Source organism: Lepidochelys kempii, chromosome 11 (assembly GCF_965140265.1).
Source record: "Lepidochelys kempii isolate rLepKem1 chromosome 11, rLepKem1.hap2, whole genome shotgun sequence".
Lineage (NCBI taxonomy): Eukaryota > Metazoa > Chordata > Testudines > Cheloniidae > Lepidochelys > Lepidochelys kempii.
In genome coordinates this window covers 69,435,406-69,457,706 of record NC_133266.1, presented here as the reverse complement: position 1 = coordinate 69,457,706, position 22,301 = coordinate 69,435,406, and the positions used below count along the sequence as shown (strand labels likewise).

Sequence of the window (22,301 nt, the reverse complement as noted above, 5' to 3'; positions counted from 1 at the left end):
CTACTTTTTTAAAAAAAGTTGATCAAAATGAGAAGTTGAAAGAAAAATTAATTTCAGATTGAACAAAACGTTGAGTTCAACCTACAATGAAAAGTTGGGGTTTGATTTGAAGTGGGGTGTTGTTTTTTTAACAGTTTAAATCATTTAGATAAAATGGAAATTTGAAAAAGGAAGTCATTTCAAACTAAAAAATCAAACCAAGCATGTCAAAACAAAGTGTTTCAGGGTTTGCTAAAAAAAATTTTCTATTTGACTGAAAGGACATGATGAAATTGACATGAATTTGTGAAATGTTTCAGTCAACCCGAATCTGCATTTTTCTTCCCAAAAAAAAGTTTTGGCTGAAAAATTTGGCCATCTCTACTCGGGATTCCCTTAGGCCCTTTTGAAAACCACACCCATTGTCTTTCTATTAGTGATCTGTTCTGTATTTCATGCTTAGCCAGGGGCACTGGTGGTGGGCTCTGTTCTATACCACATTCTCCATTCTGTGGATTAGATCTGCCCTGGACTGTATTCTCGCCCTGGTGGTGGGGTCTGTTCTATACTGTATCCCTTTCTCTCTCCTCTCCCATAGATATTTGAACTCAACAAACGCATGTCAGCTATTGAACGCATGCTGAACCGTCTGGAGGAAAGAATCCTGGTGCACTCAGAAGAGGTAACAGTGCCAAGTTGGGGGGCTATGCACAACAGGCGAAAGTATTTCCTTTCGCAGTCTCCCCAAACTCCTTTGAAGCAGCTTGCGTTGCATCGTCAGGAGACGTGGCTCCCACTTACACAGGCAGTAGACAAGAAATCTGCTGTACAACACAGCACCTGGGGAGGAGAGGTGCTTCTGGAGACACAAGGTATATGTAGGAGGTGGATAGTGCCGCTGGCTGCATCAGTGAGTATGTCTGCACTGCAGTCAGGAGGCCTTGCACTGCTTACTGCCCGGGTACGTACGCAGGGTTCCAGGCAGGCTTGTAGGGAGGCAGCTGCTCCACCACGCCATGCTCCCATTCTAGCTTGATTAAAGCTAACTGCTGTACTGCTATCACATCTCCCGATTGCAGTGTAGACACACCCAGTAAGTCAGGGTGCCCTGCATGCCACAGAAGTGGTGGCCAAAAGGACAGGGATGAAGTCGTTTGTTTAAATACTGGGATGTTGATTGCACCAATAGACAGACTAACATATAACCCAACTCCCCAAGGTGTTTAGTTCTGTCCCTCCCCAAACGTACACCAGCACCTACCACAAACTTTAGTCTCTCTGGAGCTTCCTGAAAGAGGAACAGAACTTTCTGCCCAGGAGGATACAGCATTGGTTGGTGAGTGTGCATCTTTCCATTGATAGAAAGGTCCTCGAGCTCCATGAAGGCTAATATGATTTTCAAATGGCAGATGATTCTTCTTTTTAACCATTTATTTTAACCTTTTAGACCCTTGTCATTTTTCAGGTTGTAAGTCTCATCAGAAAACTGAATGTAATGATAACCATTCATTTTCCAAACATGCCACTGGTATTCCGACAGGTCCTCAAATTAGCTCCACTTCGGTCCTTTCTCTGCACAAACAAGTCTGTTTGTTTTATTTATACTGGTCTAAGCAATGTTCCTGTATGTGTGTAAATGCTTCCAGAATGGATGAGAATGCTGGGGTTACGACACAGGAATCCATGGCTACGTTAAATGTAATAATCGGTGTGTTGTGAGTAGCAGATTCTAATTGAGAAGGACATTTGTCTTTTCCATGTGATTGCCCTTGTTTCAATGGCCATCAAGGAAGAAGATCAATTTAATTTTAAATTCTGTTGTGACATTGAATCAGCTGGTGCATCGGTAGGTCACTTAGTGCTAATTTGAGTTTCCAATTTTAGGATATTTAGGCACTTTGCTTCCTTTACGTGCGATCATGCAGTTAATTTATATGACATTTGATAGCTCAGTAGAAGGGACAAAAGCAATTATGAAGATTCATGCAGGTCTGGCTTGAATGGGGGGGTAATTTCTCCCTGGTTAAAATGAAAGATGGGTTCAAAGTGAAAAGTTTGGCGCTTGCTCCAGATCCAAACGTCATCAAAATTTGGGGGTGTTAGAATCCAAGATTTAAATGCGGTGCCTCTCTAGATCAAAGAAATTTACTTACCATTTTTCAGCTAGCTCTGCTGTGTTGGCCTTTTGATTTTTGTTTTTCCTTGGTGGAAAATTTTGATTTTTTTCAGCACAAATTTGAATACCAACATATTTTGGTCAAAAACTAAAATATTTTGATTTGGTTGGGAATGCTGCCAGAGTGCCTCACAGGAGTTGTAGTTTGTATTCCTCATGCTCCTATTCTCCTCAATAGGCCAGGCTCCCCGGCCAGACTAAATCTCCCATGATGCACCACACTCTTCCCTCTTGTAGATGGGAAGCTGTGCATCATGGGAGCCTATAGCCATGCTGCATCTAGTGACAGCATTGTATTTCAGCATTTGAGTTTCAGCCAAAATATTGGTTTGGCTTTTTTTACAAAAAAAAATCAAAATCTTCTGCAGGAAGCAGAGACTTTTTTGCAAAGAAAATGTTGTTTAGTCAAAAACTCAATTTTCTGTCAAAAGTTTTGATGGAAAATTTTCAACCAGCCCTATTTATTCGGAGGTCCGTTCTTTAGGACAGGCTGCTCTAAGTTACTAGTCTGGTGCCTATCTAGCTCAGGATCTGATAGCACTGTGTGCTTCTTAGCCTGGATTCACAGATGGAGCTAACTTATTGTGGGATACAACATGCCACTTGTGTGCTCCAGCTTGTATTTGTTATGTGAGGGATGGCCCTAAACTGCCTGAAGATAGTTGGCCCCTAAGTCATCCATATTGCACGTAAAATCTGACAGGGAGTCATACCACACATGGAATCTCATGGAGGTCTGTGAGCTGGAAGACTCCAGGGTCTGGTTGTTTGAGAAGATGAGTAATAGATGCTAAGTGGTGATTATGTAACCCACCATCACGCAGTGTGGCTCTCTCTCCCATGCTAGTGGTTGGATTTCATCGATATTTATGACTCTGCACAGCCATCTCAGGTAGAGGCTTATTGCTTTTGATCCAGAGGTCCTGGGTTTGAATTCTGCTGCCAACAATCCACCCAAGAGCATTGCATTACATTTGACCAAATAAATGACCGAATAAACCCTCTCTTTTATCCTTTTGCTAGCAGAGGCATGTCACAGGAAGCCTTAAAATACCAACAAATTTCAAATTGCATGAACACCAACAGAATGAGAATTGCTTGCTTTTCTACCTCTAGTCTCCGGCCCCTGAGTCCCACACCGATCCTGATGTGGAAGAGGAGGAATTGAAGAGGAAGCTGGAAGAGTTAGCCAGCAACATCAGTGACAAAGGAGTTTCTTCTGAGGAAGAGGAGGAAAAGAAGAAGGATGAACCAAAACCAGAAATGAGCTCCTCCAGCAGTGACCCGCCCAGTGATGCTCAGAAGGTAGCATGCATCCTACCCTCTAAAACTCAGTACCATTCTCACGCCATTCTCCATGTTTCCATTTATGTTCCTAAGCTTCCCTCTGCTCTTAACGTCTTATAACTGCACCACAGTCAAGTACCTATTGACTTTTCCTACACCCCATCTTGGACACTCAGTGCTGGCACCTAAGATCTTTGCCTTTTCCCCCTGGCTGGATGCTTACATTGGAGACTAGAGCTGTTGTTCTCAATCTGTACCATGCTGGGACACACACACATCCAGCTTCCCTCCCATTTAGCAATAAGGGAAGTGCAAGGTGGCCCCAGCCCGTCCATGAGCCCCAAGTTGAGAACCCATGACTTAGGGTGGTTCATAAACCAACCCACATCATAACTGAAGCCGGGAAACTACCTGCGTTTTTCCCATCCCTAAATCTAATCGGCCACCAATGAGGGTGCATACTTTCTACTCAACAGAGACATTCATCTGGGCTTCTGAGAACAGCAAACGCTTTGCTAAAGTGCTAGTGGAGAGGGTACAAAGCCCTCCCCACTTCTTTGGAAGGTGGGGCATGGGGGGGAATGTGGTGAAGTATAATGGTGAAATCCTGCCCCCTGCCTTTGATGCAGAAGATGGGTGAAAATATGGAAGATTTGATCTCTGTTTTGTATGGGTGTGCAGTGGGGAACCTCAGTTCATTGGATGCCTCTCCCCATGATGTTCTGCAGCATCAGGGATAGTGAATTGGGAAGCAGGGAGCTGCTCTCCACAGCAGCAGCCACTCATGCAAACCCAGAGGGGCTTCCCTGTGTAAGATAATCCCAGCAGTATGAGCTCCTGCTCTGCCCTGTCAAGCGGGGCTGGGCATCAGTGAGGTGATGTTGCTGTAAGGGCTGGAGAGAGAGAGGGCTGTTATGCGGTCTGGCTCAATAATAGCTGTCAGGCGCTCTGTAAGTGCACAGTGCTAAATCAGGGAAGTGGCGGAGATGGGGCTTGAACTCAGGAGTGCCTGTCAGCTGGGCCTGTGCTAACCCACTGGGCTCAGAGTAAGACTGCACAGCCCCCCCAAAAAAAAACCCATGGCAGCGAGTCTCAGAGCCTGGGTCAACTGACTCGGTCTTGTGCTGTGGGGCTAAAAAGAGCAGTGTAGGCATCCCGCTCGGGCTGGAGCCCGGGCGCTGAAAACTGACGATGGGAGAGGGTCTCGGAGCCCAGACTCCAGCTTGCACAGGAATGTGTTCGCTGCTCTGGTTAGCCCCATAGTGCGTGTCCAAATCAGTTGACCCGGGCTCTGAGACTCACTGCTGTGGGACGTTTTTTTGAAGTGTAGATGTCTCCTGAGCAGCCTCCAGGACATAGACCCACTTCTCCCATCCCCTCCTCCTGTAGCAGCCCCTTCCCTGAGTCCCAAGCAGATTTTGCCATCAGACTGCAAATGCGGGCAGGGCGACCCAGACGTTTGGCATCTCTTGCTGTGTTGTGTCCTGTGCTGCCAGTGAAAGAACAGGAGCCCCGGGCATGGATAGTGCGGTCTCAGTGGGGACACTCAGTGTTACTGGGAGCAAATCCAGGCCCCTCCATGGTGGCACGGACCCTCCTAAAGCAGAGGTTCCTCTTGGCAATCGGGCTGGATGCGGGGATCCTGTGTGTGACAGCCCTGCTCCATATCTGCTTCCTGAAGAGCAGGTGAAGGGCTGGTGGCCGGGCAGGGCCTGAGGACCTGCTGCTGAGTAGATCCTCCAGTTCCCAGGGAGGCCTGCCTAGACTAGTCTAGCTATTAGCCCCCATAGGGAAGTACCAGCGTCCAGCCCACCCTACGCTGGGCTCAGACCCCCGTGTTGGACCGGCAGTGTATATGGTCCAGGGGTACATCAGTGATGAAAAGCCTCTGACTGGTTTTGCAATAAACCCTTCCTTGTCCTTTGCGGTGTATTGAACTTTCATGGACTGGAATCACTTTTTCACACCTAGAAAGTAGCTGTTCCATTCAGCACCGGAGCCAGGGCAGTGCAGAGATGCTCACTGACTTAACCCACCAGAGACAGAGGTCTCCAGGCCTGCTCTGGAGGAGGAGGGTCATTCACTTGGTGTTCTTATTAAGATGAAAAGCCTTGGCAGACAGAGCCGTTCTGCGCTGTTAACACACTAGAAGCTCTCCTCTCCATCCCTTCACAGGTCTTTTTTTATCCCTAAATTTTATGACTCAGTCGGTCTGTATTGACAGCTTTGGTGATGAGGCGTTGATGACAACCCATAAAGGATGGGAAGTGAGTCAAATATTAATTAAAGGAAGAAAGAGCTTGTGCCTCGTGTATTCTGCAGGCCTCGCACAAGTTGTTCTTTCCTTCGGAGGTGTTCCATTAGAACAAAGCAGAGAGGTCAGCATTCCTTTGGGTTTTAATGGCTCCTTTGTCCGGGTCTCTGTGTTGTTGTTGTTCTGCACTTTGACACGTCTCCTTTTAATGAGCAGCTTCACTATCAAAGGAGTGAGGCTGGGCCATGTTGCACGTAACTGCTTGTGCAAAGCAGCTTTCATCTGCATGATTAGAGAGTCTTTTATTTGTCCAGGAGGCCTTTTTCTCTTTGTTCATCTGAATCCGGAAAGAAGATGCTTGGCTGCAGAGATGTAAATGACTCAGAGCAGTGGCGAGCGGCCGTACAGGGCACCTGGGTTGAGTTTGTGTGTGTGCGTGCTGGGAGAAGATCTCTCTCCCAGCCCAGGGCTGAAGTTAAATTCTAGGGACAGTCGGCATTCCACATACACTCCTTGGGGTGCAGCTTGCTGTTCTCTTCACAATTCCCCAGCAATATGCTGTACCCTCGCAGAACGGCTCTTTGCCAGAAAACTACTTAACAGAGTCCCAGATTCTCTCTTCAGGGATCAGGTTGCTCCTCCCAGATTCTCATGGTGCATCTGCACTGGCCTGGGTCCATTTGCATAAATAAGAGCAACTTTGGGTCTGCTCTAACTTTATGTCAACTGGCTACGATCTCATAAAACCAAACACCAGTCATGAATTGGCAAACACAGGCGCATCCCAAACACCCCAAAATCTAGATGGGTCTAAGTCACGGTTTTGATTCAATCCATGCTAAAGACAATGTGGCCACTTGCAAAATTCTGATCAAGGTTTGCATTTCAAATACCCCCAAAGATTGGATTTGGGTTTTTTATTCAACTCCACGTCTGCTCAGGAAAAGCCTTATAAACGGAAGGAAATGTCATAAAAACAGACTCCTTTTTCTGTGAACAGCAACTTGGAAAAGACAGATTTCTGTTTCCACCCATGGGTACACCACAAAATACCAAATGGACAGAGTTAGCCACCTCCTTGCTAAATGCTATGCCAGGAAACATGCTTGTCTATGGTGTGACCCTGTAAACACACTTGTTTGTCTCTGCCCATGGTGTTCATATTGTGTCTGTCACCATGGTATCTAGGAAGTTATCAGTAGGGAGTAGGATGGCATCTTTCTTTTTACTGTTTTTAAGTGTATCAAAATACAGGGCTGACAAGCTTAATCCAGAAACAGGTAGACACGGTACAAACTTTATCATACAGCTCTGACAATACTCCTCAGATGGGTTGCTCCTAGGTTTTGAGGAAATAATATGCCTTTTCCTATCCCCACAGAATCTGGGCAGTATTGATATCCAGGATCAGACCCATTGTATTATGAAGCCATGTGTTGCAATTAGACACTAAGCATTCTCTCTGTGCAGCATTAGAACTGACCAGTTAGTAAGATCAGCACTACCCTAGGACACAGCCAGGACCACGCAGGGAAAGAGGCAGAAAAAGGAACATTTTCTGCAGCTTGTCAGGGCTGCCCACCAAGAGCAGCTGTGGCCTGATAAATCAGTGGTGTGTAGCATCAAGGAACGCAGCTGGGCTAGAGGAGGGGAAGGGAGCATTCAGCCCCGGGAATCCATCCCGGAAATAACAGCCACCCGCTTCCCTGGGCTGCCTGTTGAGAAGCAGATGTCTCAAATGGAAAGTAGAGGCAAGATAAGTAAACAGCCTGATGCAAGTGTCAGCTCCCTGGGGTGGCTGGGAAGGGACTGCAGCCGCTGCACGTTTGCACAAATTTCATGGGTTATGCAAGTAATGAAGACTTTTCTTCTTAGGCCACACAAGGAAGAGACTCAAAGCATTGGGACTTGCCTCTAGAGCTGCTCCACAGCCATCTCTGTTATGAATTATTTGTATTCCAGTAGCGCCCAGAGGCCCTGCCTGAGATCGGGGCCCCATTGTGCTAGGTGTTGGACTTGCACGTAGTGAGAGAAAATCCCAGCCCCAAAGAATGTACAGTCTGAATAGATCAGCCAGCAAGGCAGGATTACCCCCATTTTACAGATGAGAAAACTGAAGCAGAGAGAGTGATGAGCAGGATTTTCAAAAGCACTTCAGATTGGCCTAACTCTGCTCCCTTCAAATCCCGCCCTAAACACTTCACCCAGGGAGTCTCTGGCAGAGTTCGGCATTGAACCCAGATCTCCTGGGTCCCAGCCCACTGCCTTATCCAAATGCCCATCCTTCCTCTTTGCTGTTGTCTGGTTTAGTTACAGGCCTGCCCGCAAATCATAGAATCATAGAATATCAGGATTGGAAGGGACCTCAGGAGGTCATCTAGTCCAACCCCCTGCTCAAAGCAGGACCAATCCCCAATTTATGCCACAAATCCCTAAATGGCCCCCTCAAGGATTAAACTCACAACCCTGGGTTTAGCAGGCCAATGCTCAAACCACTGAGCTATCCCTCCCCCCAATACACAAGGCCCAGCGGTTAATCCAACCCCGCGCTTTCCAAACCAGTGCCGGACAGCTGGCAGTGCCAATTAAGCTATTTGGAATGAAGTGCCACCCACGACCCACACCTGTGTTTGCCAGCCTTCGAGGCACTGCGTCTGCTGTTTCCTGTTTCCCTTGCTCCCAGAGTTATGTTAGCACCAGGGCCCCATTGGCACCTGAGTGGATGAGGACTTCCCCGTTTAATGCCCCTAACTCAGCTGCTGCTTTTACCACCGTTGACCTCTCGGGAAAGTGTTTGTAGACTCGGTGGCTGGGCTAGGCCGGCACCAGGGGCATGAGCAGCTCCCAGCGGCTGTGTCTGCATTTCCAACATGAGGCAGTGGCGTGAGGAAGGGAAAACAGAGGGGGAAGGGCTGTGGCTGTGATTGAAAAGCTGGTTCAACAGCTTCCCTTTGGTTCAACAGCCACCAAAGCCCTGAACCGAATTCTGCTTGGTTGCATGTGTATAACTGAGCTGAATGGCAACTGCAATGGTCGGGGGGATTGCGGTAATATTGTGTACCACAGCCAGCAAACAAATAGCATTACTATTGGCTGTATGCGGCGCCTAGAAATCCCAGCTCAGGTTGAAGTCCCTTTGTGCTAGGTGCTGTACAAATACCCTGCAAGGGCATGAGCCGCCCTCTTGCAGCGTTCTCCTGCAGCCTGTAGTTATGTGCAGGCTGCCGGCTAATGGGAGCGCGTCACCGGCGTTCTGAGACGGTTCCTTTGTCACAGCTGTACTCCACGAAGTCTGATCCGAGATCAAAGTGCTCCTTAAGAGCCACTTCCATCTCCAGCTGAGAGCCCTCAAGGAACAACGGGAGCCCTTTAATTACAGCTCCTCATCCTCTGCCCCCCCCCCTCATTTAGGCTGTTGTGTGTGCGTGTACGTTACTTTTTTCTCTGGCTGTGTGGGGCGTTCACAGAGGTCGTCGGGTCCGGTTTTCTGTGACATCACGGCCACAGTGCTGAGAGCCAGGCAAGAGTCCTTGAATGAGAGGGCCAGGGTGAGGATGCTTCTCCCCTCCCTGAAGGGCGGAAAGACAGGAAGGAGGTGGACGAAGCCTGTCAAAAACCTGAAGAAATCGTAAGGCTCCCTGCTGTTCATAGGCAAGGCTCACGCTGAGTGTGCGGGGCACAGCAAAATGCCCAGGGAGGCTACAGCCCCTTGCTCTGGAGGCGTAAGAATTAAAACAAAGATTTTAAACTGAGAGTCGTGACCTTGAGAATTAGATGTCAGGGGAATCGCTCCCCTGCCCACCTCCTGGCTGTACCCAGGCATTGCACAATATGAGAGGGAGGGGGGGTGCACCCCTCTAGCCTGGTATGAGAAAGGCAGAGGACCACTACTATAGGCTACAGGGAGTGTTGACTGAGTTCAGTGTGATGAGCTCTCAACTCTTAGTCGTCTCCAAGCAAGGTGTTTCTGATACTCCCTCCCCCTGACACTTTCCATTCCTCCCTGGTACAACTAGATCTTTCTGTGACATCCCCAGGATACAATCCAGGCTAATGAGTAGCTTTGTCATGCCTGCCCTCTAACCTGGGGTGCCCTTTACACCGCTTTGCTGCTGTAGCCTCTATCTGGACTGCTCACAAACAGCCTCCAGCATGCAAGTCACTCCCAGCTATAAGAAGAAAGAACAGGAGTACTTGTGGCACCTTAGAGACTAACAAATTTATTAGAGCACAAGCTTTTGCGGGCTACAGCCCACTTCATCGGATGCATAGAATGGAACATGTAGTAAGATAGATAGATAGATATAGATATACATACAGATAAGTTGGAAGTTGCCATACGAACTGTGAGAGGCTAATTAGTTAAGATGAGCTATTATCAGCAGGAGAAAACAACTTTTGTAGTGATAATCAAGATGGCCCATTTAGACAGTTGACAAGAAGGTGTGAGGATACTTAACTTAGGGAAATAGATTCAATAAGTTTAATGACCCAGCCACTCCCAGTCTCTATTCAACCCACGTTAACATAGTTTCCCAGCTATGTCTGTGTGTGCCCTACGGCCAGTCAGTCACACTCTGGCTCTGGGTTATTCTGCAGGGTGACCCCAGCACACTCCAAGTCTTAGATTTCCCCCCAGAACAGTATGTCCTGTACTGCCCAGCCCTCTCCTGGGCAATACAAATTCATATAAAGTCCATTATTACTTTAATAGAAATAATACCTCCCCAATGGAGTTTTCCAGACAGTTCTGTTCAAACACACTGGATTTGATAAAACAATAAGAAAAAGTTTATTAACTACAAAGACAGAGCTGTTAAGTGAGTACAAGTCATGAGACATAACAGTCAGAAATGGTTACACAAAAAATAAAGGTTAAACACAACTGGTGCCTAACTTAACAAACTATGTTAAATTCAAAGCAAGGTTTTCTCACAACATGCCTTCAGCTTTACTGACCAAACTTCTTAGGTCAGGACCTCTTCTCCAGTTCCATGCTGATTCTTTTGTCCCTTCTGGTGCAGTGAATCGATGGAGAGAGACGAGAGGGTGCCTTGGGGGTGTTTTTCCTTCCTTTTCAAAGTGTCAGTCCCCCTCTTGGAAAACATTTCCCGATGACATTCAGGAGACAGGGTCTGTAGGGAAGGATGTTCCCTGCTGCTTTTTCCTCACCTGTTGGAGCGTCTTTTGTTTCCCTTCCTGCTTGCTGACTCTGTTTACTGTTAAATGCAAATGAAGCAGAGAACATATTCCTTTGATTGAGACAGATCTGATTGCCAGCCTCAGTTTGGAAGATGTGTTAAGAATACCATACAGTGGAATCTTCTAACGTCACATACAGTGTTGTTGCATGTATTTTATTAGGACAATATTGACCAGCAAATTATGAGTTTTCAAATGATATCTCACAAGGCGTACTTTGTACAAAGATTGATACACTGGTGTGTAGGGTGTGGACACGGGTACATTTTGTCATACTGGCCCACTGTCTCCAACCAATATTGTAGCCCCTTGTGAATGTTTTACTAAGTTGCCCATTCTCACGCTGGGAGGAGGGGAGCTCTGGGAGAGGTGGGAGGAGGGTTTCCTTCAGGAGAATGGCAGGTTGATGAGGAGTGAGTGGTGATTGCACAGGAGACGGGAGCCATTGAGAAAGGGCATAGAGGTAAGGGAAAGGCAGAGTATGTTCTCCACTTTAATATGTTATAACTAGACAGTGACATGTTTAAAAGGTCTTAAAGCATGTGCAGCGTTAGCTCCTCTGGGCGTCAGCCGTGCTGTGTGGCTTCCTGAGCTAACCTCAGGAGGATGACCCAGTGTAGCAGGTTCCTGGGCTGGGATGGAACCACCATAGCTGCTCCTACACTCCCCCTCCATCCAGTGCCGGGGGAAAGAGCACATTGACCCTGGCAATCCCCAGCTGTCAGAACAGCCCGTAAGCCATCTTTGCTCCACCACCCCAAAGCTGCCCCCAAGCACTTCTCAGCTGCAGCTGAGGATCTGGCCCACAGTTTTAGATGGGGAGAAGTCTCCCTGTCATGGCCCTCAACCATCTACTATTTCATATCCCACCCAGGTGTAACTCTCTCTCTCTCTCTCACACACACACACACACACTCACTCTCTCTCTCTCTCTCCCTCTGGGTGTGCTCAAGTCCTCAGGAGGGGAGCCCAGCTTTGATCTGTTGGCAAAGTCTCCTATCCTGTGGCCGTTTTACACCATATCAGTTGAAATATTAGTCACTCGATCAATCCTGTGGTAGTGGGAAAGTTTGGATTAAAATGTCATTCATTCACCCTTTACCAACCACCCAAACTTTACTTTGCCCCCTGCCCCGTTCTGGGATAGAAGTGTGCTGTTGGGTGGATATTGCTGACATTATACTTGTAAGGGCCTGATCCAAAGCCCTTTGGAGTCAACTTGAGTCTTTCCATTAACTACACTGGGGTTTGGATCAATGAGTCATAAAGCTTGAAGAGGGCTCATGGAGTATGTTATGTTCAAGTGCTATACAATTTCTCCTAGTGCGGTGTGTCCGTGGAGTGGGAGAATGTCTCTATGAATAGGAATGGAGTGATCGGTCTGTTGCTAATATGGTAGTGTAGGTTTATGCAAGTGTGGGTAGAGCTGGTAAGTTTGTATTTTCACTATTGCGTAGCATCTCCCACGCAGTGTTTTGTAGTAAGTAATGCTGTATAGTATTGTTATCGTGTATTGGAAAGGGAGTAGAACTTTTAAACTTCCAAGTCATTTCTTTTGACCTTGGTAGATAGTTTTGTAAGTTTTAGTGGGCAAAATGAGGTCTGGGTCGGTGGATTTTGCTTTTGAGTTTGGGAATAGTTTTTATACTGTGTATCAATCATTCTTCAGAGGGTTTAGTCATAAAAATACAGCTACAAAAGGCAAAACTTTCTCAGAAATACCGCGGTGCTGCTGGTTTCCGAATGAAATGCTACATCCCAGTGACAGTGGGACCCTTCACATCAGCTTCCGTCTTTGAATTCCTCCCCACAAAGAGAGAATCCAGTCATGAACTTTAGGTGCTTTCTAAAACCACTGGGGGGCTCGTACTCAGCTCAGCGAGGTTGTTCACGAGCAACAGGAATGGGGTGGGAGTTAGATCACACAGGTGGGAGTTGCCCATTCGAGAGTAATATTGCCACTCTGGGCAAGTCATTTCCCCTCTCCTATCTCCATCACCTGGATATTACAAGCATTAATTAGTGTTTGTAAAGTAACTTCTCTGAGTGTTTTTTAATTGTCCATCAACAGATTGTGATTGTCAGTGACACACGGAAGTGATTGAACAAATAGCTGGAGTGGATAATTGCAGTTAGTTAGAAATATACAACACTCTGATTTTTCAGGTTTCATTGGACACATCAGGCATATGGCATCTTTCTATTCCCTGGTTGGATTCTTAGTACTTGAATTTATTTTACCACGCCCCACAATTGTACCAGGTGCCTCCCAGTGCAAGGCCTCCTGCCTTGGAGAGTTATTCTCTAACTTCACACATTACACAGTACAGGGACAGCAAGCCAGGGATCTGTGGGTGGGGGAGGAGAGGCTATTTGCAGTAATAAGATAATGGGATCATTCAGCAAAGCATGTAAGCAGTATGCTGGCACTGTTACTGTAATAGGGCTATTTTGCATATTAGTTATTAATGTCTTGTACAATCAAACGTCTAGGTTGACTCGGCCCTTGTGGGTATCAAGATAGTAGTGGTACTTCTGTTTAACATAACACTTAGAATCAAGTGTTCGATGCGTGTATTCATCCGTACGAAAGTACCATGTTCTTATGTTTTTACGTTCTCATGATGTTAGGCCCTGTATATTATTTATTAGGTGGTTTACAATGGTGCCTAGGAACCCCAGGCATGAACCAGACCTGGTTACAGTTTTGTCATGGAAATCGTGAATTTGAATGAAATCATTGACATCTTGGAAACAGCTGTAAAAACACATTTGATTAGGCTCCCAAACCAAGTGGCATTGCAACCCAGCGCATGGGGTCACAGCACCACTCAGGTTTGGCCCGGCAGCACCTCCATAAATGGAGACCGAGGAGCAGCTGGGCCAAACCTAAGTGGCGTTGGGACCCTGTGTGCTAGGTTGGAACACCCAGAGCAGGAAGCAGGGCCCATCCCTGCAGGACGGGAACCGCCCTCTCCCTGCAGGACGGGAACCGCCCTCTGGGGTAAGTGTCGAGTAGGCTTGCTCTCCAACTTCTCCCCCCCATGGGCCTTATCTTCCAAAAAAAACCCACTATACTCTTGTGTATGTTGACGTAGAGAAAAACACATTATTCTGTAACTTTCCGTGATTGTTTCCAGCACCTCTGCTGTGAAATTTACCAACAGTTTTCCCTGCCAAAATCATAGCCTTAAGCAGGACCCCACTGTGCTGGGCACTGTCCTGTATTTATTAGGTGTATTACAGTAGTGCCGACCAGCCCTAATCAGGATAGCATTGTGCCAGGCACTGTACAAACACAGACCAAAAGGACAGTGTCTGCCCCAAGGAGCTTAGACAAAAAAAAAAAAGAAAAAAAAGGCTCTGAATACAACTATTTTGTAAGCTGGTTGTACTGGATCTATAACAATATCAAAAGCTACAACAATGAAATGATGTACATTTTAATGAAAATCTCTCTCAAAATCAAGTAAACCAATTTTCTTTTTAGAATTTGATGGGAGTCATCAAGAATAAGCGTTATTCGTGGTAATAAGCGAAAATGTAGTCATAATCAAATGGTGTATTAGGATGAGTAATAATGTTTCTTTAACCCTTTTATCTAGAAAGAAATGTTTACACATGTCTTCAAATAGACCCCAGTCAGCACATGAATGCAACACCTTGTTGGCAGGCACATGGAGGAATCCCTACCCAGAAATGTATTTTCATTTCATTCATAAGGATGCTATAGATAGGGACTGGTGAGTTAATTACACCTTCAGCTCCCAAAGTGTAGCATCTCTATACCGCACATTGCTCTTCGGCAGATCCAGACACAGCTACAGAAGACAGGAGGCGTTCACAGCCTGGCAGTGTTGTTCCCTCTCTCCTCTCCTTGCAAGCATGCTACGGCAGGACACAGCAGCCTGCGGTTGTTTCAAAGTGCCTACCTCCTAGTCTCAATGCACGACGTGAAGATCCTTGTTCGGGCGCTGACAGCTCGTGGCATTTTGTCCTGGTATTTCAGAAGGAGCTTTTACCGCTTCGCCATAGTGATAATTGCTTTTGAAAAATAGCAAAGGGGAGGAAATGGCCCAGTCACTGAGAGGAAGGAAGCCCCGCAGGAGTCCGAAGGTACAGACTGTTCAGCAAAAGAGAAGTTTGTAGTTATACAGCGCTGACCTCGCCAGTCATGGAGACCATCTGGGGCTGAGTCCATGGTAACCTGAGGACTGTCTAACTAGCAAAAGAGAGCAGCCAGTGTCGCCGCAGCGGGGGTTAGAATGGGAAGACGGCAGAACAGACGATGCCTGACTGCGAGGTGAGTCACACGATGGCTTTTTTTCAGGTCTGCACGACTGCTGGAAAGACATCTGGGCTGGACCAAACCCCGAGGGACCTAGAGGAACGTGCACGGCACAGCGGGACCACAGACTCCGAGCTGTCAGAGCTGGAGGACAAAGTGGCATCAGCGGCCATGCAGATGCAGTGTGCCGAGAGCGAGGTAATAGCTCAGTTATGCAAAGTGGGTGATCCAGCACGGTCAGGCTAGCTCTTGCATTGTGATTTATTTGTATGATTGTAGTGCCTCGGGGCTGGAGTCATAGACCAGACCCCCAGCCGTGCTAAGCACTGTACAAATACAGCGCTGGGCCAACGACTGAATGCTTCATCATTTACTCAGTAAGAAAATAAACTCTGAATGAGCATTTCCTTTACACTGCCGTATTTACAGTGGTGTTCACAGCCGTACGCACGGTGTGTATCACTGGCAGCAGGGAAGTTGCGGGCAATTTGCTGAGGGCCCCCAAACCAAGTGGAATCGCAACCTGCAGGTGGGGGATACAGTGCCATTCAGGTTTGGCCTGTCTGGAGGGGCAGGCGGGCCAAAGCTGACTGGCGCCACGACCCCCATTCTCTAGGTCACCACTCCAATCAAATTTGGCCCATCCACCCTTCTGTCTCTGTCAAGGTTCCTTCCCCACTCTGAACTCTAGGGTACAGCTTTGAAAGTATCTTGTCCCCTCATTGGTCATTTTGGTCAGGTGCCAGCGAGGTTATCTTTAGCTTCTTAACCCTTTACAGGTGAAAGGGTTTTTTCCTCTGGCCAGGAGGGATTTAAAGGTGGTTAGCCTTCCCTTTATATTTATGACAGTCTCCATCTATAGAGGAGTGGTCGGGCCAAACCTGAATAGCGCTGCAATGCCATGCACTAGGTTGCAACATCCAGAGTGGAAAACTGCACTCAGTCCCCGGGGGACAGGAGCCACTGCTCCGGAAGGAGTGCAGGGCGGGCTCACTCTCCAACCCAGCGGGGGCTGAGCGTGGCATGGACCTGGCGGGCAGGGCACTGGGGCCAGTGGCTGCAGCGGAGGTAGCCCCAGAGGGATTGGTGGTGATTGGGATCTGCCCAGCTCCCGCGGTCATTTCTGGGGGCGCACCTGTGGGAAGTTATGTGCATTTTGTCTCTTAGGTTTCCGATATAGAGTCTCGAATTGCAGCTCTGAGTGCTGCTGGGCTGACAGTGAAACCAGTGGAAAAGCCAAAGAAGAAATACAGCACACAGGTGAGTGTGTCTGCCTGCAGAGGACGTACCCAGCATTCAGACGTTAACGCCAGAAGGGACGGTTATGACCATCTGGTCTGACCGCCTGCATAACCCAGCACTAAAAGCCTCCCCTGCCAGTTCCTGCATCAGGTCCTTAACCCAAGTGCTGCTCTACATACAGTATAAACAAAACAGCTCTGTGATAACAGTCCCTAGCTCTTTTACAGCACTTGCCATCAGTATCTCTCAAAGTGCTTTGCAAAGGAGGGCAGTAGCATTATACCCCCCCTTACACATGGGGAAACTGAGGCACAGAGAGGGGAAGTGACTTGCCCAAGGTCACCCAGCAGGCCAGTGGCAGGGCAGGGAATAGAAGCCAGGTTTCCTGATTCCCACTCCAGTGGTCTAGACACTGCACATATATTTACATAATTCTGGGCTTCTGTGCTATCCCCTGTGCCCCTTGCCCTATGTTTATAAGGAACTCGTTTACTGCACGCTGTCTCCTCCTTTATAAGAAAGAAATCCCAACTATCTGTCACAGGAAATCTTAAGTTTTCCCCAGTCATTTTAGAAAGAAAAGGAGGACTTGTGGCACCTTAGAGACTAACCAATTTATTTGAGCATAAGCTTTCGTGAGCTACAGCTCACTTCATCGGATGCATACTGTGGAAACTGCAGAAGACATTATATACACAGAGACCATGAAACAATACCTCCTCCCACCCCACTCTCCTGCTGGTAATAGCTTATCTAAAGTGATCACTCTCCTTACAATGTGTATGATAATCAAGTTGGGCCATTTCCAGCACAAATCCAGGTTTTCTCACCCTCTGCCCCCCCACACACAAACTCACTCTCCTGCTGGTAATAGCCCATCCAAAGTGACCACTCTCTTTACAATGTGTATGATAATCAAGGTGGGCCATTTCCAGCACAAATCCAGGTTTTCTCACCCTCCCCCATTTTTTCCAAAAACCACACACACAAACTCACTCTCCTGCTGGTAATAGCTTATCCAAAGTGACCACTCTCCTTACAACGTGTATGAAAATCAAGGTGGGCCATTTCCAGCACAAATCCATGTACATTGTAGGGAGAGTGGTCACTTTGGATGGGCTATTACCAGCAGGAGAGTGAGTTTGTGTGTGTGTGTTTTTTTGGGGGGAGGGGTGAGAAAACCTGGATTTGTGCTGGAAATGGCCCACCTTGATTATCATACACATTGTAAAGAGAGTGGTCACTTTGGATGGGCTATTACCAGCAGGAGAGTGAGTTTGTGGGGCGGGGGGGGCAGAGGGTGAGAGAACCTGGATTTGTGCAGGAAATGGCCCAACTTGATTATCATACACATTGTAAGGAGAGGTTTCAGAGTAACAGCCGTGTTAGTCTGTATTCGCAAAAAGAAAAGGAGGACTTGTGGCACCTTAGAGACTAACCAATTTATTAGAGCATAAGCTTTCGTGAGCTACAGCTCACTTCTTCAGATGCATATCGTGGAAACTGCAGCAGGCTTTATATATACACAGAGAATATGAAACAATACCTATTCCCACCCCACTGTCCTGCTGGTAATAGCTTATCTAAAGTGATTTCCAGCACAAATCCAGGTTTTCTCACCCTCCACCCCCCCACACAAATTCACTCTCCTGCTGGTGATAGCCCATCCAAAGTGATAACTCTTTACACAATGTGCATGACAATTAAGCTGGGCTATTTCCTGCATAAATCCAGGTTCTCACATCCCCCCCACCCCCACACACACACAAACTATCAAAGGAGTGATCACTTTAGATAAGCTATTACCAGCAGGAGAGTGGGGTGGGAGGAGGTATTGTTTCATGGTCTCTGTGTATATAATGTCTTCTGCAGTTTCCACAGTATGCATCCGATGAAGTGAGCTGTAGCTCACGAAAACTCATGCTCAAATAAATTGGTTAGTCTCTAAGGTGCCACAAGTCCTCCTTTTCTTTTTGCGAATACAGACTAACACGGCTGTTACTCTGAAACCAGTCATTTTAGAGATCCTCATCTGCAGCAACCGCTGGCATGTCAGCATACCACCCCTTAAAATTGGGACACGAGAACTTTCCCACCTTCTTAGGATCAGTGGGCCAAGGGCAGCTGAGATCCATATTGTAAAAGGAGATTTTATCTCCTGGCTGTTGTTATTGGAATTGTGGTGGTGCTTAGAGGTCCCAGGACACCACTGGGCTAGGCACTGTACACATAGACACAGTACGAGACCAGCTCTGCCCCTAAAACCACACTGTGACACTCCCCCAGAGTAGCCAGGGTTGGGAGGTACCACGTGCCCTTAGTGGGAAGCAGTCTTGTTTACCCCTTCTGTAGATCAGCTCCCTGAAACCACCAACCTCTGGCAACACAAGCGCTGCCTGCCAGGCCTCTGCAGGCCTCGCTGTCTCTGTGCAGGTGAGCAATGGGCACACACCAACCCCTCTGCAGTGCCCCACCTCTGCTCCACTGAATTCTCACAACACTCCCAAAGGAACAGCACATACCCGTGCAGGATGGAATTCAGCATCACCACAGCTGTTAGCCCTCTCCTTCTCTCTCTCTCTCAATAGCGAAAGCAAGGATATGTTTATTATCAAAGAACAGAGATTCAAGCGAGAGTGGGAAAGGATATTGGAAACAAGTGGTTACATATAAAACAAAATCATAACCTGCTTTCTGGAGCCAAAAAGTAACTGACGAGGTATTCCCCTACCTCCTCCAAGAAAGCATACTTACCCCAAGTACTTTCCCTAGTGTTTTCAGCTGGTTTGGTTGAGATCCCTTCTCATAGGATCAATCCTGCTGATAGGTTGTCCTCACAAACTGAAGGAATGCACAGTATTTCATATGTCCCTCAGATGTGGTTTCAGAAGTTAAGTGTATTGCCCCTCAACAGACAAACTCTTGCTGTTTTCCTCTTCCTGCAAATTTCCTCTCTATGAAGATTCCACAATCCTTCATTAGCATTCAGCTCAGGCTTGTAAATGGAGGCCCAGTGTGAACCAAGCAAGACTTAATTTACATGTAAACAGACCAATACATGATTCTTGTCTGAGAGAAAACCTGCTTTTCACCTTTGCTGGTGGCCAGTCCCTAGACCTTAAGAACATAATTTTCAGTGTAAGTACGTAACTCCTTCCTCAACACACGCACACACATTTCACAATGACATTGATGACCAGTGTGACACCGGCTTTCTGTAGACACCTCACGTGACACTCTTTGATGAACCAGAATGTAAATGTCAGACCCCAGAGCTTCCTGTAACCCTTATGCACTCTGCCAGTTGGCATCAAGAGCTCGTGGGACACACTTATTACAATCTAAATAGACAAGACAGTCAGACATTGGGAGGGGAAACAAAGAGGTGACGTGATTTGCCCAAAGTTACCTCACAGGTTAGTAGCAGGGCTGGGACAAGAACCCAGGACTCCTGAGCTCTAACCCAGTGCCCTACCCACAGGATCAGCTATTTGCTCAATGTCACTCTTTAAGCAGTCAGTTAATGTAACTCCTAGGTCCCTCGATATCACCATGGAGGATGAGCTGCCATGGAGAACCAGTGCTGCAAATGTCCCAGCTGCTATGGTCAGCCCAATGGACAGCTGTGCCTCTCACTTGTCTTTTGGCACTGAAGAAGTCATAGAAATCTTTTACATTTCTTCTGTTCCAAGCTGTTTATGCTCCAGCCTCCCAGGAACGCAGGTAGCAGTCAAGGGGATCAAAGTACGGACTCTTCAGAGATGGCATCACCAAATGACTTCAAAGTGAGTACACAGATGTCTCCTGGCTGTCAAGGAGGTGATTAAAACAAACCAGAGAAAGCTTGGGTAGTCTGCTCAGGAATGGTCTGAAAAGCCTTTCTCCTCTAGGCCACCTGTCTGAACATAAGCTGAGTCTGGAGTGATTGTGGCCACTACCCTTTGAAGACACATCAAGTAGCCTGTGTGAAATGGGCTTGGGGGACTCAGCCAATTCCTAACGGACATGTGTCCGCGTCACAGATTCATCACCATCAATAATTGGCAGCTGCTGTTGGCAGACCTGGCAGAAAGGCCAGTAATCGGCATGGAAACTACACTGTCCTCTCATACATAAAGGGCCCTACAGGAGGGTGGCTTGCCTTGGGCTGGAGAGCCTGGGGCCAAGCCAACCCCGATACCAGGATTAGCCTTGCCTGAAGGGAACCAGGGAATTTCCTGCAGAAGATGGCTGCAGTGAAGAGGGTGGTGAAGCACTGGAATGCGTTACCTAGGGAGGTGGTGGAATCTCCTTCCTTTGAGGTTTTTAAGGTCAGGCTTGACAAAGCCCTGGCTGGGATGATTTAGTTGGGGATGGGTCCTGCTTTGAGCAGGGGGTTGGACTAGATGACCTCCTGAAGTCCCTTCCACCCCTGATATTCTATGATTCTATGAGGCAGAAGCTCTGGGGGCTGTAGTAAGACTGCAGACCCTGAGACCAGGGGAATGGCTGCAGCTAGGAAGGGCTGGGCTTAGCTTGCTAAGGCAGGAAGGGCTCTGACCAGACCAGGGCATTTGGGCTATACCCCGCTGAAGGGTGTTTAGTTCTAAGCTTTGAGTTAATAAATCAGACCCCAAGAAGGGCTGGGAAAACCCTGCATGGAGTTTATTTGGGGAGCCAAGAAGGGAAACAGAGAGGAGGGACTGCATGCAGGACCGCTCTGGGGCTACCGGGGGGGGTTGTGAGGTAGCCACTGGGCCACAGACCCAAATTATCCCTGGTCGGCAGAACATGTGCTTACGTGCATGACTGAATAGGAGTCGACTTAAGCAGACGTGTAAATGCTTTGTTGGTTCGGGGCCAAAGCAATTACTCCGGCTCAGGGCTGAGACCTAACGGCAGAGCCGCTTAGGGAAGTTTGCACTGGTGCTAGCTGTTCGGTAGCTGACTATAGGGCCACAAATCTGGAATCTGTTACGAATGCTGCATTAGTTTCATTCTGAAAGTGCAATAATATCTCTTAACCCTCTGGAGAATGCAGACTTCTGTATGGTGCACAGCCTCCTAGCCATTCACCTTAAGGCTAACAAGGTGCCATCTAAGGTACAGTGTCCTAGCACTAGAATTAGTTCCAGGAGGGCTGTCAGGATTTCTCTTGTCAAATGGAGTTTTGCTTTGGGGAAGAATTAAACAATGATCTTTGCGTTGCTTTTTCCCCTTGTGCATCCCGTCCCCATGTATCCTGGGTACAGTCAGCTAGTAAACACAGCGTTCCCACCGGTGCACGCTCAGCTGACTGATTCTGACCGGGATGGACATGTGAAGGCGTGCTGGAGATTGGTATCTTTCCTGAACACAGAAGGAAAGCCTAGCTTTAAGGCTATCCACTGGCCCCCTCCTACAGTGCTTCGAGAGAAAGGACACAGTCCCAGGGATTAACCGCAGCTCTGCTCCTTTCTCTTCTAGCTAATGTCTATGCCACAGGCGTTAAGGAGAAAATTCAACAGTTCCCTTGAAATTGCCGGTAAGACTTGTGCTCTCTGCTTGTGTCTGAGGAAAGGGTGGGGGGTCATGTCATACCTTGTGGGGACTCATGCCTCACATTGTGGGGGCTGTACGTGATGTCTGTCCGGCCTCCAGCCGTGTTTTTCAGCCAGAGAGCTGGTATGGCAAGGGCAAGGGAGTGGGGTTTTAGAAATTGGCCTGTGGGATCTGGGAAGGAAGTAGAGTCCAGTGGCCAGATTGAGGCAAAAGGCTAAAAAATCTTCCTGGCCCCCTCCCAGCAGAGAACGGGATTCTGTACTCTCCACTCCCCTAAGGAAATACAGATCGTCAGCATTCCCCCACCTCCTCATGTCTATGGTATTTGCCACTCCCCTTGTGGGTTTTTCCTC

The 22,301-nt window shown here is 47.6% G+C and overlaps 1 protein-coding gene across 8 annotated transcripts in view; it reads left to right on the top strand.

Moving 5' to 3' along the window:
* The window catches only part of MLPH (melanophilin), an 86,517-nt gene that overhangs the window by 56,885 nt on the left and 7,331 nt on the right, over window positions 1-22,301 (top strand). For 3 of the 8 annotated variants that reach the window (XM_073306768.1, XM_073306763.1, XM_073306762.1), the window contains 6 exons: window positions 578-661; window positions 3,272-3,460; window positions 15,229-15,384; window positions 16,354-16,446; window positions 20,121-20,213; window positions 21,874-21,931. In XM_073306768.1, coding sequence (XP_073162869.1) covers window positions 578-661; window positions 3,272-3,460; window positions 15,229-15,384; window positions 16,354-16,446; window positions 20,121-20,213; window positions 21,874-21,931 — 673 coding nt within the window. The other 5 variants (XM_073306765.1, XM_073306764.1, XM_073306767.1 and 2 more) reach the window with 4 other exon arrangements.